Consider the following 15,134-nt stretch of genomic DNA (forward strand, 5'->3'; position numbering starts at 1 on the left):
AGGATAAACTAAGCAACTACGAACTAAGTAAGTAAATAAATAACTACAACAAACTATTACAAACAAGTAAATGAGTAGAGGAACAAAGAAGAGAAGAAAAGGACAAACTAAGTAACTAACAAGGTATAAATCGGCCAAGTTGTATACTTAGACGAACAAGTGAACATACTCGGTAAACAAATTGAGTAACACCAACATACAAATGAGTAAACAAAACGACAGACTAAGTAACTAACTAGAATCTACAAACTAACATACCGACTAAACAAACAAACATACTATAATGAACTAGCACACGTACAGGTGTAAAAACTAACAACACTATAACAAATGTTAGGAAAAACTAACGCTGTTACTTTTACTAGTATCTTGTAATCTTAATGAATTACTTTTACGTACGTTGCAACACCGTTACCGATGTGTTTGATGTGGTTGTATGTCGACGAGACAGCGTCAGGAGCACAGCAATGAAGGGAGTAACTTTTTACTAATGAAAGCAACAACCAGCACCACACTTAAAGGAACTTGATATCAAAAAGGAAGAGGCAACATCACACAGCAAACAACACATGCAACAACATGTAAGTACACACACTTCTAATACTATGAGAGAATAATGAACACATCAATGATTGAAGTGACGAGCTTGCAATCCTACAATACCCCGTTTGTGGACAAGGAGACTACAGCCATTCAATGTGTTTATTAACTAGCACAATCCAGTGAAAAGATTCAACACAGCTGCCGTCCCTGCTGACAACCATTAGTTATTCAATTACTTTAATGGATAAAAAATAAGTAACTATAATTAATTACTTTTCAAAAGTCTTTTGCGGAACACTGACTATGACAAACAAAAAAGCGAAATAACTTGGCGTGTAATCTAACTAACCGACCAATAAAAGTATAATTCACTAATTACATTGCAGTGAAATGTTCTTTGATCTCGGTCCCCAAAAGCTACGTTCATTTTGACAGCGGTTTTTATTTTAGTTTTAGTTATTGTCTTGACAAAAATGTATTTTAGTTTTAGCCATATTTAAGTCATCTAAATTAATTTAGTTTTAGTCAAGTTTTAGTCGACGAATTTCCTCAACATTTCAGTCAACTAACATTACAGTAAATTGTGTTGACTTATATTAAAGTATAGCGGACAACGCACCTTTGAAGTTGTCTTGAAAGCACTTTTACTAATTATTGCAGAGCATCTCAAAAACTAAACAAGACCTGCACTCCATGAATATTTCAAACTCAACCTTTTTGTGTGTTATTGTTTTAGATCAAATTTAGCATTTTTTTTCAAATATTAAATAATACATGACTAAAATGGTCACATGAAGAAACAATATACCGTATTTTTCAGAGTATAAGTCGCACCGGCCGAAAATGCATAATAAAGAAGGAAAAAAACATATATAAGTCGCACTGGAGTATAAGTTGCATAAAACCCAACACCAAGAATAGACATTTGAAAGGCAATTTAAAATAAATAAAGAATAGTGAACAACAGGCTGAATAAGTGTACGTTATATGAGGCATAAATAACCAACTGAGAACGTGCCTGGTATGTTAACGTAACATATTATGGTAAGAGTCATTCAAATAACTCTAACATATAGAACATGCTATACGTTTACCAAACAATCTGTCACTCCTAATCGCTAAATCCCATGAAATCTTATACGTCTAGTCTCTTACGTGAATGAGCTAAATAATATTATTTGATATTTTACGCTAATGTGTTAATAATTTCACACATAAGTCGCTCCCCCGGCCAAACTATGAAAAAAAATTGCGATTTATAGTCAGAAAAATATGGTAGTTTTGTTTTAGATTGGCGGGCAAGCTCACCTATATGCGTACAACAAAAGTAGTGTTAGAGTAAGCAGTCTTGCTCCTTCTCTACTGTCTTTAATAGTAACAGTAATTCAGTACAGTATGAGTCATATTAGTGAAGGCCTACTTACTGTTGCCTGGATGTCTTGATGATTAGCCTGCAGAAGTAGGTTTTATTTTTACCAGAGAAAATGAAGCCACAGGGTTTACGTGTCTTGTTGTCTACCTTGCAAAGGTAAAATGTAGGGATGTCCGATAATATGTAATATCAGAAATTATCGGTATCGTTTTTTTTTATTATCGGTATCGTTTTTGTTGTTGTTGTTGTTTTTTTTTTTTTAATTAAATCAACATAAAAAACACAAGATACACTTACAATTAATGCACCAACCCAAAAAACCTCCCTCCTCATTCACACAAAAGGGTTGTTTCTTTCTGTTATTAATATTCTGGTTCCTACATTATATATCAATATATATCAATACAGTCTGCAGGGATACAGTCCGTAAGCACACATGATTGTGCGTGCTGCTGGTCCACTAATAATACTAACCTTTAACAATAGTTAATGTTACTCATTTTCATTAATTACTAGTTTCTATGTAACTGTTTTTATATTGTTTTACTTTCTTTTTTATTCAAGAAAATGTTTTTAATTTATTTATCTTATTTTATTTTATAATTTTTTAAAAAAAGTACCTTATCTTCACCATACATGGTTGTCCAAATTAGACATAATGTGTTAATTCCACGACTGTATATATCGGTTGATATCGGTATCGGTTGGTATCGGTAATTAAAGAGTTGGACAATATCGGAATATCGGATATCGGCAAAAAGCCATTATCGGACATCCCTAGTAAAATGTGTCCATATGTCTTCTCTAGCTTCCAGTGGTAGAAGACATATTGTAATGATGTGTGTAAAAATACACAATAGGGATGTAACGATATAAGAATTTCATATCACAGTTACTGTGACCAAAATGATCACGGTTATCATTATTATTGTGGAATGTGCTCAAAAAGCTTTTTAAAAACAACTAAAATAAATAGACACACTGTTAGAAGTGTTTTATCTGTTGTACTGTTATTGTTGTAATGTAAATATTTGTTTGTACAGTAGCACTTCAACATTTATTTAAATGAAAAGTGGGTAACAAATAAAATCTATTCTAATTATGTATCACTTCTGGCGGGCATGGTGTCTATCCTACTCTGTTTAGCGGTACTTGAACGCACCATAAAAACACCTCCGTGTCTTTTCCTCTAAGGAAAGATGGATCACCATCATTCCGTGCTCAGAGAGCATAGCTTGTACGTTCAATGTGCACAATGTGCCCGGGTTTGGTGATAGCGGGGGTGTATATTGTAGCGTCCCGGAAGAGTTAGTGCTGCAAGGGGTTCTGGGTATTTGTTCTGTTGTGTTTATGTTGCGTTACGGTGCGGATGTTCTCCCGAAATGTCTTTGTCATTCTTGTTTGGTGTGGGTTGACAGTGTGGCGCATATTTGTAACAGTGTTAAAGTTGTTTATACGGTCACCCTCAGTGTGACCTGTATGGCTGTTGACCAAGTATGCATTGCATTCACTTGTGTGTGTGTTAAAAAGCCGCATATATTATGTGACTGGGCCGGCACGCTGTTTGTATGGCGGAAAAGCGGACGTGACGACAGGTTGTAGAGGACGCTAAAGGCAGTGCCTTTAAGGCATGCCCCCAATAATGGTGTCCGGGTGGAAATCGGGAGAATGGTTGCCCCGGGAGATTTTCGGGAGGGGCACTGAAATTCGTGACTCTCCCGGGAAAACCGGGAGGTTGAAATCAATACCGATAATTTCCAATATTACATTTTTAAAGCATTTATTGGCCGATTATATCGACAGGCCGATATTATTGAACATCTCTAGTTTTAATTCATCGTCTAAATTGTCAATTAATTTCAGCATTATTTTCGTCAACCTGCATTTGTTTTGACTCGTTTTCGTCCTATTGGTCGTAAGACGAACATTTTTAGTCAACAATATTAACACTGCCTAAAAGCCACCAACTAAAGTGCCCACGACTGTATACTAGGAATAATAATAATAATACATAAAAGTTGCGCTGCCTGGATAGGGATTGTCTGATGTAGCCTAAGGGGGACTTCACCGCAACAACAAGCGAAGCTGAGTGTGTACTCACTCAATCAAACGTATCTACAGAGTATGTGCGGCCTGCAGGCCTTTGTAAATAAGTAATGGTCGGCAGATTGGCTTTGGCTTTGAAGAACAAGACTTTGACAGTTTGCATGACGGCCAAGGTCGAATAGCAGTCTTGCAAATGAATCCATGCAGGAACAGGAACATGCTAGCTTCTCCTTTAATGTGTCACTTTATTTTCCTACAACTTCATCTCTGCGCTCATCATAAGGGTGTTGTCGGTCCTGCATGGAAATTCCGAAGTCAACCTCAACATCCACCTTGAACGGGTCACAGGACTCGCCTAATTGTACCGCGTAGCGTTTGGCCAGACGGCACCGCGCTTGTCACGTGGACGTCATGTCATGTCTGCCTGCAATGTGTGGTAGTGACAGGCCGTCACGGCTGACAGTGAGCGATCGGCGTGCTGGCGGAGCGCCGCCCCGGCCGTCACGAGCGCGCGGAACGAGTGAAGTGACAGCGAGCCGGCGCTCAAAACATTGGACTTATGATGAAATATTCAGCTCAGGTCTGAAACTACTAAATGCTTTTACGTTTCTTAGGCGTAGCAGGATGATGAGAGTCACTAAGTCATAAGAAATACTACTATGGCCAGTCAAAGATCCTCTACATGACAGGAGTGTTCTGCTCTTCTTTCAAGGACCGACTGAAATCTGCTTCATAAGAGGAACGTTGCTGTGTTTAGAAATTTGCTGCAAAAATGTTGGTTAAAGATGGTCTACATCAGTGTTTTTCAACCTTTTTTGAGCAACGGCACATTTTTTTCATAAAAAAAATACGGAGGCACACCACCAGCAGAAAACGGTAAAAAATGAAACTCCACCAGGTTGTCGTGCTTTATTTTGAGTTTGTTGTTGTTTTCCTGTGTGTATTGTTTTAGTTCCTGTCTTGCGCTGTTATTTTGGTGGCTCTTCCTGTTTTGTTGGTGTTTTCCTGTAGCAGCTTCACGCCTTCCTTTAAGTGCTATTGCCTGACCTGCTTTCTATTGGCAAACACGACTATTTCAGTTGTGCGGACGCTTTCCTTCTTTGTGGGGACATTGTTGATTGTCATGTCATGTACGGATGTACATTGTGGATGCCGTCTCTGCTCCACACGCTGTAAGTCTTTGCTGTTGTCCAGCATTCTGTTTTTGTTTACTTTGTAGCCAGTTCAGTTTTACTTTAGTTTTGCATAGCCATCCCTATGCTTCATTGCCGTTTCCTTTCCCTTTTGTTAATTTTTGGTTTAAGCGTTACATACCTTTTTACCTGCACGCTGTCTCCCGCTGTGCTCTGCATTTTGGGATCACGACAAACCATCCTCGATGCGTTCCGACTTCTACAAAGCAATGAACTACCTGCTGCCACATACTGATATTACAGAATGCTAGTCAAAGATCTATACATTCCCTTTAACCTCTAAAGGCCTGAGTGGCCACATGCGTGGACAGCACCTTTTAGCTCTTATTTCCAAAATTGTGTACACTTCTGAATTGGGGTCTCGTGCTGACATATGGACACTTATACTGCCATCTGGTGGTGTCAGAAGAGTATAACATACAATGGAATTTGGAGACAAAAAAGTGTAAAAATAAAGAATAGCATGTCACTAAACATGAAGTACACGTTTGTTACTTATGGACTAAGTACATCAGGGGTCACCAACGCGGTGCCCGCAGGCACCAGGTAGCCCGTAAGGACCAGATGAGTAGCCCGCTGGCCTGTTCTAAAAATAGCTCAAATAGCAGCACTTACCAGTGAGCTGCCTCTATATTTTAAATTTTATTTATTTACTAGCAAGCTGGTCTCACTTTGCCCGACATTTTTTATTCTAAGAGAGACAAAACTCAAATAGAATTTGAAAATCCAAGAAAATATTTTAAAGACTTGGTCTTCACTTTTTTAAATAAATTCATTAATTTTTTTACTTTGCTTCTTATAACTTTCAGAAAGACAATTTTAGAGAAAAAAATCCAACCTTAAAAATGATTTTAGGATTTTTAAACACATATACCTTTTTACCTTTTAATTTCCTTCCTCTTCTTTCCTGACAATTTAAATCAATGTTCAAGTAAATTTTTTTATTTTTATTGTAAAGAATAATAAATACATTTGAATTTAATTCTTCATTTTAGCTTCTGTTTTTTCGACGAAGAATATTTGTGAAATATTTCTTCAAACCTATTATGATTAAAATTCCAAAAAATTATTCTGGCAAATCTAGAAAATCTGTAGAATCAAATTTAAATCTTATTTCAAAGTCTTTTGAATTTATTTTAAAATGTTTGTTCTGGAAAATCTAGAAGAAATAATGATTTGTCTTTGTTAGAAATATAGCTTGGTCCAATTTGTTATATATTCTAACAAAGTGTAGATTGTATTTTAACCTATTTAAAACATGTCATCAAAATTCTAAAATTAATCTTAATCAGGAAAAATTAGTAATGATGTTCCATAAATAATTTTTTTAATTTTTTCAAAAAGATTCGAGTTAGCTAGTTTTTCTCTTCTTTTTTTGGGTTGAATTTTGAATTTTAGAGAGTCGAAATGGAAGATAAACTATGTTTCAAAATTTAATTGTCATTTTTTTTTCGAGTTTTCTCCTCTTTTAAACCATTCAATTAAGTGTAAATATCATTAATTATTAATGATAACATAGAGTTAAAGGTAAATTGAGCAAATTGGCTATTTCTGGCAATTTATTTAAGTGTGTATCAAACTGGTAGCCCTTCGCATTAATCAGTACCCAAGAAGTAGCTCTTGGTTTCAAAAAGGTTGGTGACCCCTGAAGTACATCATACAAAAAGATGATTTTTAGTTTTTATTCTAATTAGGGTCCAATAAGCCCAAATAGCAAAGAGAAATAAACAAAATCATGTAAACAAACAGCTTGGGTCTTAAGAGGTTAAAGACCTACTGCAGAAGCGCTAGTCAAAGATCCTCTCAGTGAAGAGTCTCTGCTGTTTTAAGATCCAAAATGCTGCGTTTTGCATTTGAACATGTTGACAAATTTCGAGAGAGTGACTTTTTGTATGAACTCCTACTAAAAGTGTCATTCAGACAGGCTGACAAGGGCGGCGTAGTGAGTGATGTAACCGCTAGTTTTCTGTGCCGAGTCCGCCGCCGACAGCAGACGTTTTTCATCTGAGGCAATAACATTTGTCTTGTGACTTATTGCTCGCTGAGCTGCAAGAAGAAAATCAAAGAGCAAATACTTTTGCTGAATTTATGATTTATTTGGCTGGAAACACCAACAAAACTGCAGTGTAGACTCAGTTTTTCACCACAAAATATGCTATTTATGAGTTAGGAGATTTAACATATTTCAAACTAACATGATTATATACAAACTAATATTTGACATTGTTTTCGATGAAAAGTAGGACACCTGACAGATGAGGGACAAAGAGGTTAGTCTTGGCTGTGGTGCAGCCTTAGGGATGCTAGTTTCATGCATACTTAACATGCTACTTAACGTTAGCATTGTTACGGAGGAGCCCATATGGACCTTTTCTAAAAGGTTTTGGACGGGGACAGAAGGCTGCTGTCTGGGCTCCTCAACAAGACGACGTCTCGTCCTCACTTTGATGTGAAGGCTGTTTGAAATGCAAATGCACCTGTGTTGCTCCCTCAGCTGATAACTGCTGTCCTCTTCTGCATGACTTCAAATATGGCCTTTAAAATGCGCCCAGGTTGTAATGTAGAGAACAACGTCTTCATGGGTCGAATCAACCACCGTTGATGTTAAAAATGTAAAAAACGTATTTTCCTTTTATCAATGCCTCATGTAGCTTTTGTTTGAATCTTACAAGTGTAAAAAGAAGTAAGCCACTGTCAATACTCGGACCTAAAAACAATACAAATTTATTTACGTAGTCACTGGTCATACAAGTGTAAAAAGAAGTAGAGATGTCCGATATTATCGGCCGATATATGCGTTAAAATGTAATATCGGAAATTATCGGTATCGTTTTTTTTATTATCAGTATCGTTTTTTTGTTTTTTTTATTAAATCAACATAAAAAACACAAGATACACTTACAATTAGTGCACCAACCCAAAAAACCTCCCTCCCCCATTTACACTCATTCACACAAAAGGGTTGTTTCTTTCTGTTATTAATATTCTGGTTCCTACATTATATATCAACATATATCAATACAGTCTGCAAGGGATACAGTCCGTAAGCACACATGATTGTGCGTGCTGCTGGTCCACTAATAGTACTAACCTTTAACAGTTAATTTTACAAATTTTCATTCATTACTAGTTTCTATGTAACTGTTTTTATATTGTTGTACTTTCTTTTTTATTCAAGAAAATGTTTTTAATTTATTTATCTTATTTTACTAATTTTTTTAAAAAGTACCTTATCTTCACCATACCTTGTTGTCTAAATTAGGCATAATAATGTGTTAATTCCACGACTGCATATATCGGTTGATATCGGTATCGGTTGATATCGGCATCGGTAATTAAAGAGTTGGACAATATCGGAATATCGGATATCGGCAAAAAGCCATTATCGGACATCCCTAAAAAGAAGTTAACCACTTGAAACCGGAGTAGTGTTGTCCAAAATGCCAAAATGTTTTTTTTGTAATACTTTTTAAAGTAAAAGGGACAACAAAAATGTCATTACTGGCTTTCTTTGAACTTAAAGTCGTATCATACATTCAACATGTTTCTTATTGCTGAAATAGAACACTTTTGGCGTTAAATAAGATGGTGAACAAACTAAATGACTTCTCTTTTTTAGCAGTAAGTGAGCAAAGAAAGGCTTCTAATTTGGCTGCTGATGTATGCAGTAACATATTGTGTTTCCCATTTTATTATTTTGTCAAAATTATGAGCTTCAAGTGGTAGAAAATTGATTATTAATCTACTTGTTCATTTACGGTTAATATTTGTTTACTTTCTGTTTTAACATGTTCTATCTACACTTCTGTTAAAATGTAAAAAACATGTATTCTTCTACTATTAGGATACATTACATACGTTTTGGGTAGAGATGTCCGACAATATCGGCCTGCGGATAAATGCTTTAAAATGTAATATCTGAAATTATAGGTATCGTTTTTTTAATTATTGGTATCGTTTTATATTTTTATTTTAATTAAAGCAACGTAAAAAACACAAGATACACTTACAATTAGTGCACCAACCCAAAAAAACTCCCTCCCCCATTCACACAAAAGGGTTGTTTCTTTCTGTTATTAATATTCTGGTTCCTACATTATATATCAATATATATCAATACAGTCTGCAAGGGATACAGTCCGTAAGCACACATGATTGTGCGTGCTACTGGTCCACGAATAGTAGTAACTTTTAACAGTTAATTTTACTCATTTTCATTCATTACTAGTTTCTATGTAACTGTTTTTATATTGTTTTACTTTCTTTTTTTATTCAAGAAAATGTTTTTAATTTATTTATCTTATTTTATTTTATTAATTTTTTTAAAAAGGACCTTATCTTCACCATACCTGGTTGTCCAAATTAGGCATAATAATGTGTTAATTCCACAACTGTATATATCGGTATCGGTTGATATCGGTACCGGTAATTAAGAGTTGGACAATATCGGATATCGTCAAAAAAAACATTATCGGACATCCCTAGTTTTGGGTGATACTAGACATTTGGGTATACGGCTCTTGTACTTGGTATCGTTACAGTTGATATTTGTATAAATCCACCCATGTGTTTACATTCAGGAGCGCTATCTTGCTGTTAGCTATTGTATCCTCCTACGGTGTATAGTGAAACATGTTTAGCTATTCCTTGGCATGCAGGAATGATACTTGTAAGAAACTTTATTTGTCGCCGTGGAGGCGATGGTTAGTGGTTTAGAAATAGCTAAAACACTCTGGCGGAACGGCGGTGGAGGTTAGCGGATGGCCGTTACGCATCCAATGGAAATCCGGGTTCAGATTTGAACACTCTCAATGGTCTTCCAAGTGTAAAAATAAGTTAACCATTTGATAATGCGTAAAAAAAACCCCATCAGTCATAACAACAAATGCAAAAGTTAGTCGTGTCACAAAGGTTACCTTTTAACATTCTCTATTTGTTTTGCAAGTGTAAAAATAATTAACGCTTTTAATACGAATTGGTTTAAGTCTGCTTATGCTGAGGCGTACCTTTGGTGTATAATCTTCTCTTTCTAGGTACTTTGAGATTGGTTCTTCTTTTGGACGAAGTGGCACAAAAAGGGCAAAGAAAAAGTATTGTCACGTGAGATATGCTAACATTTCACGGTAGTTTTGGAAATGACACGACCTCAGTGGTGTTTGATTTGAGGTGTTTCACGGCATTTAAAATGGGGGTAGGCGGCGACATTAGCTGTGCGCTCACGTTTAAACATTCATGGGCTTTCAGTTTGGGACGCAAACACGATTGGGCAAATTGCTGAAATATTTACAGTCTGGCCTGTTAAAGCTTTTACGACGCTACGTCAAAAGCTGCGCGCCGCTAAAAAAGTGCGTAATTGCGTCCCAAATGTCACATGACGTTTCATTTCTGCGGATGTCCTCCGACAGGATTGGGAGGAGTAAAGACGTGTTACATCCTTTTCTTGCTCTTGCCTTCGCTCAGACACGACCCTCTCCTCATCCCCGGCGGCGAGCAGATGGAAAGCATGGACGAGAACGTGAAGAAGTACGACTCCACGGGGATGTTCCACTGGTGCATCTCCAAAGACATCGAGAAGGTGGTCCTGGTGGGTGGAGGTCCTAACGCTCGCCTCATTTGACACACACACACACACACACGCACGCACGCCGCGTCCCAAAGCACCAGGAGAGGGTGACAGGGCGCTTCAACTCTCCGTAATGAGCACTTTGACATGTCATTTGCTACACGGACGCCATGACATGTCTTCTACTAATACAGACCACTTCTTTTAGAAGACATGTGGCAAAAAAAAAAAAAGATCCTCTCTCTGACAGCAGCTCTTTTTAAGGGCATACTGCAAATTAAGTTAGTCAAAGATCCTCTATGTGACAGGAGTTTTTAGAAATCTGCTGCTAAAATGTTCATTTAGAGACAAGGCCAGGAACTTGTGTGGCCCTAAACAAGCTTTTGGGGGTAATACAGTAGGTAAGGTTGAATTTTTGCCTCATTCTTGTGAGAATCCTGAGTGGGACTATACAGGACTAGCTGCAGTGTGCTCAAACAACCACCAGACTGCATCATTTTTTTTCGGACTTATCAGGTCGGTAGTGCATTCTTTACTCACACTTTAGTTTAAGGATGAGTCAAAAATACAACCTTCCTTACTGTAATGCTGACTGCAGCCTAGTGAGTATTGTGTTGATTTTATGCTCTATCAAAATATTCAATGTATAATTAAGAATTCCGTCTTCGTGGAAAGTAATTTACTACGACCAGGCCCCGAACTAATTACCAGCGATAAACAAGGGTTTACTTTATTAGTAGATTTGGCTATGGGAGCGTAAGTGTGTGCATAAAAGACAACCAACCAAAATTCAGTTTGAGTACATTAATAACTAGATATAAATAAATATTGTATTCATATTTGCAAGTTATGTAAAGATGTGTTTACTTTAAATACAGTATTAACAATAAACAAAAGACTACAGTGACAACTACAATTCAATCCAATATGTTAAATAGTCATGTTTTTATATTCCAAATATGTCCAAAGTTTGTATGAAAAGGTAAACAAACTGTTGCTAGTTCCAAGGACAGTATCGCAGTGAAACCAATTCAATGCTTTGGCATTAATTGAAAAAGTAAACAAAACACAACAAATGGGCAAAAACCATGAAAAAAAACTAATGTTCTATAGCAGGGGTCACCCACGCAGTGCCCGCGGGCACCAGGTAGCCCGTAAGGACCAGATGAGTAGCCCGCTGGCCTGTTCTAAAAATAGCTCAAATAGCAGCACTTACCAGTGAGCTGCTTCTATTTTTTTTAATTTTTTTTTTATTTACTAGCAAGCTGGTCTCGCTTTGCTCGACATTTTTAATTCTAAGAGAGACAAAACTCAAATAGAATTTGAAAATCCAAGAAAATATTTTAAAGACTTGGTCTTCACTAACTGACAAAGAAACAGATAACAGATTTGGTGTCCAGTTCAAAGTGTGACATGATTTATTAAAAAAATTGAGAGTTGACTTTTGTATTTTACATGAGTTATTATTTGTACAAACATGGTGCAAAGTAATTCATGATTTGTTAAAAAATGTTAGTGGCTAGCTAGTTAAAATGGGATATTGTGATTTCACAAGACTGTCTTAGAAGTGATCATTTGAAAATGTTCAATTTGAAAAATGTGCACTTAGAGAAAATATAAAAATAAAGTGTTGCATATTGATATTTATCTGTTTTTATATATATTTATTGTGAGAAATCATTAAGATGATCAGTGTTTCCACAAAGATAAATATCATTAATTATTAATAATAACATAGAGTTAAAGGTAAATTGAGCAAATTGGTTATTTCTGGCAATTTATTTAAGTGTGTATCAAACTGGTAGCCCTTCGCATTAATCACTACCCAAGAAGTAGCTCTTGGTTTCAAAAAGGTTGGTGACCCCTGTTCTATAGACATTATGGGCCTGATTTACTAAAGATTTGCGTGTACTAAAAGACGTGCAAACGTGATAGCACACGCAAAGCTGATCTACTAAAGTGGAAAGCGTCTCCTAAGTGAGCAGAATAAGACGTGCAATTCATTTTGCGTCTGTCTTTATTCATATGCAAAATATGTGCTGATCATCAAAACGCCCACAATACTGGGAGGAGAATGTGCAAATATAATTATTTACCTTGTGCCATGTGATTTATCAACACTCATCACCGTTTTGCGATCACTATTTAGCGTTTTATTTAGCACATGTGAGAAAGACGTGCAAACTTGACAGTTTCACACATGACTGCAGGATCAGGCGATACACAGACGAGAATCCCCCGTCATACGTGAGTGTGTGTCAACATTTTGTGTTGTGAGTGTCAACCTCCCTGCTTGGCACTCAGCATCAAGGGTTGGAATTGGGGGTTAAATCACCAAAAATGATTCCCGGGCGCGGCCACCGCTGCTGCCCACTGCTCCCCTCGCCTCCCAGGGGGTGATCAAGGGTGATGGGTCAAATGCAGAGAATAATTTCGCCACACCTAGTGTGTTTGTGACTATCAGTGGTACTTTAATTTTGGACAGAAATAAAATATATTAGTTATATTGTCCAATCAGTAACATTATTTTATAATTTTTTCAGTTGCTAAAGGACTTAAGGGGCTGATTACAACAAATTAAATTGATGCGTTTTTCTGTCCTTTAGTCTTTTCAATGCCGTTTCTTATATGAAAAAAACTTCTTAAAGTATGCATTTTGAGCGGCGTAAGTGCAGCCAAAAATAAGTGGTGTCAATGTAGATGAAGTGAAGTGAATTATATTTATATAGCGCTTTTCTCTAGTGACTCAAAGCGCTTTACATAGTGAAAACCCAATATCTAAGTTACATTTAAACCAGTGTGGGTGGCACTGGGAGCAGGTGGGTAAAGTGTCTTGCCCAAGGACACAACGGCAGTGACTAGGATGGCGGAAGCGGGGATCGAACCTGCAACCCTCAGGTTGATGGCACGGCCACTCTACCAACCGAGCTATACCGCACTGTGCTATGCTGTTTTTAACAAACTACTGCAAACACTGGTCAAAGATCTTCTAGATCAGTGGTCCCCAACCTTTTTGTAGCTGGGGACCGGTCAACGCTTGAAAATTTGTCCCACGGACCGGTGGTTTGGGGGGGTGGATTTTATATTTTTCATAAAGAAATACAATCATGTGTGCTTACGGACTGTATCCCTGCAGACTGTATTGATCTATATTGATATATATTGTATATATTGTGTTTTTTATGTTGATTTAATAATTTAAAAAAAAAATATATATATATATTTTTTTTCTTTTTTAATTTCTTGCGCGGCCTGGTACCGGTCCGCGGCCCGGTGGTTGGGGACCACTGTTCTAGATGACCGGAGCCATACTTTTAAAGACACAACTGCAAAAACGCTTGTCACAGACCCCCCCCTCTTTCCGTTAAGACTCGGAGCGAGGCGGCCATGACGGTGCTGAGCGGCCACGTGGTGGTGTGCATCTTCGGCGATGCCAAATCGGCGCTGATCGGCCTGCGCAACTTTGTGATGCCGCTGAGGGCCAGCAACTTCCACTACCACGAGCTCAAGCACATCGTCTTCGTGGGCTCGCTGGAGTACTTCAAGCGCGAGTGGGAGACGCTCCACAACTTCCCCAAAGTCTCCATCCTGCCCGTGAGTGCCCCCTAGTGACTGATTGGATGTACTATTGTCTTAATCCCCTTTACTAGTGTTACTTTCCATGCAATATAAATATTGCACTCATGCATGAATAAATGTCATAAAAAGGAGACATGATTCCAGGATAGGTGAGCTAACGTCGCCCCCCCCCTCTCCTCAAAGGGCACGCCGCTGAGCCGAGCAGATCTGAGGGCTGTCAACATCAACCTCTGCGACATGTGTGTCATCCTGTCAGCCAATCAGAACAATATCGACGACGCGTCACTGCAGGACAAAGAGTGCATCTTGGCGTCGCTCAACATCAAGTCCATGCTGTTTGACGACAGCATCGGCGTCTTGCAGGCCAACTCCCAGGGTAAGCGAGCGACCCTCGCTTGCGTGCGGCGATGTCGCCAACAATCGCTTTGAATGACCGTGGTCTCTTATGACCTGTGCCAGGATACATGATGTGAACCAGACTGCGTAAATGACCGGAAATGCTCCAATCAGCTGCAGGGTCGCTGGGAATGTGATCTCGAAAAGCAGATAACCGGCGGTTACGTGGAGTTTTTATTAACGCCACAAGATGGCAGTAGCTGCATATAGGGGTGTAAAGGTACACAAAAATTTCGGTTCGGTACGTATCTCGGTTTAGAGGCCACGGTTCGGTTAATTTTCGGTACAGTAAGAAAACAACAAAATATAAATTTTTTGGTTATTTATTTACCAAATTTGTAAACAATGGCTTTATCCTTTTAACATTGGGAACACTATAATAATTCTGCCCACGTTAATCAACATTAAACTGCCTCAAGTTGTTGCTCAGATTAAATACAAT

General features: G+C 37.7%; 1 protein-coding gene across 6 annotated transcripts in view; it reads left to right on the plus strand.

Moving 5' to 3' along the window:
- The window catches only part of LOC133655395 (calcium-activated potassium channel subunit alpha-1a-like), a 151,138-nt gene that overhangs the window by 120,506 nt on the left and 15,498 nt on the right, over nucleotides 1-15,134 (plus strand). For all 6 annotated transcript variants that reach the window (XM_062055514.1, XM_062055510.1, XM_062055511.1 and 3 more), the window contains 3 exons: nucleotides 10,615-10,738; nucleotides 14,087-14,311; nucleotides 14,480-14,672. In XM_062055514.1, coding sequence (XP_061911498.1) covers nucleotides 10,615-10,738; nucleotides 14,087-14,311; nucleotides 14,480-14,672 — 542 coding nt within the window. The remainder of the gene's footprint in view (nucleotides 1-10,614; nucleotides 10,739-14,086; nucleotides 14,312-14,479; nucleotides 14,673-15,134) is intronic.

This window comes from Entelurus aequoreus, linkage group LG08, assembly GCF_033978785.1.
Source record: "Entelurus aequoreus isolate RoL-2023_Sb linkage group LG08, RoL_Eaeq_v1.1, whole genome shotgun sequence".
Classification (NCBI taxonomy): Eukaryota; Metazoa; Chordata; class Actinopteri; order Syngnathiformes; family Syngnathidae; genus Entelurus; species Entelurus aequoreus.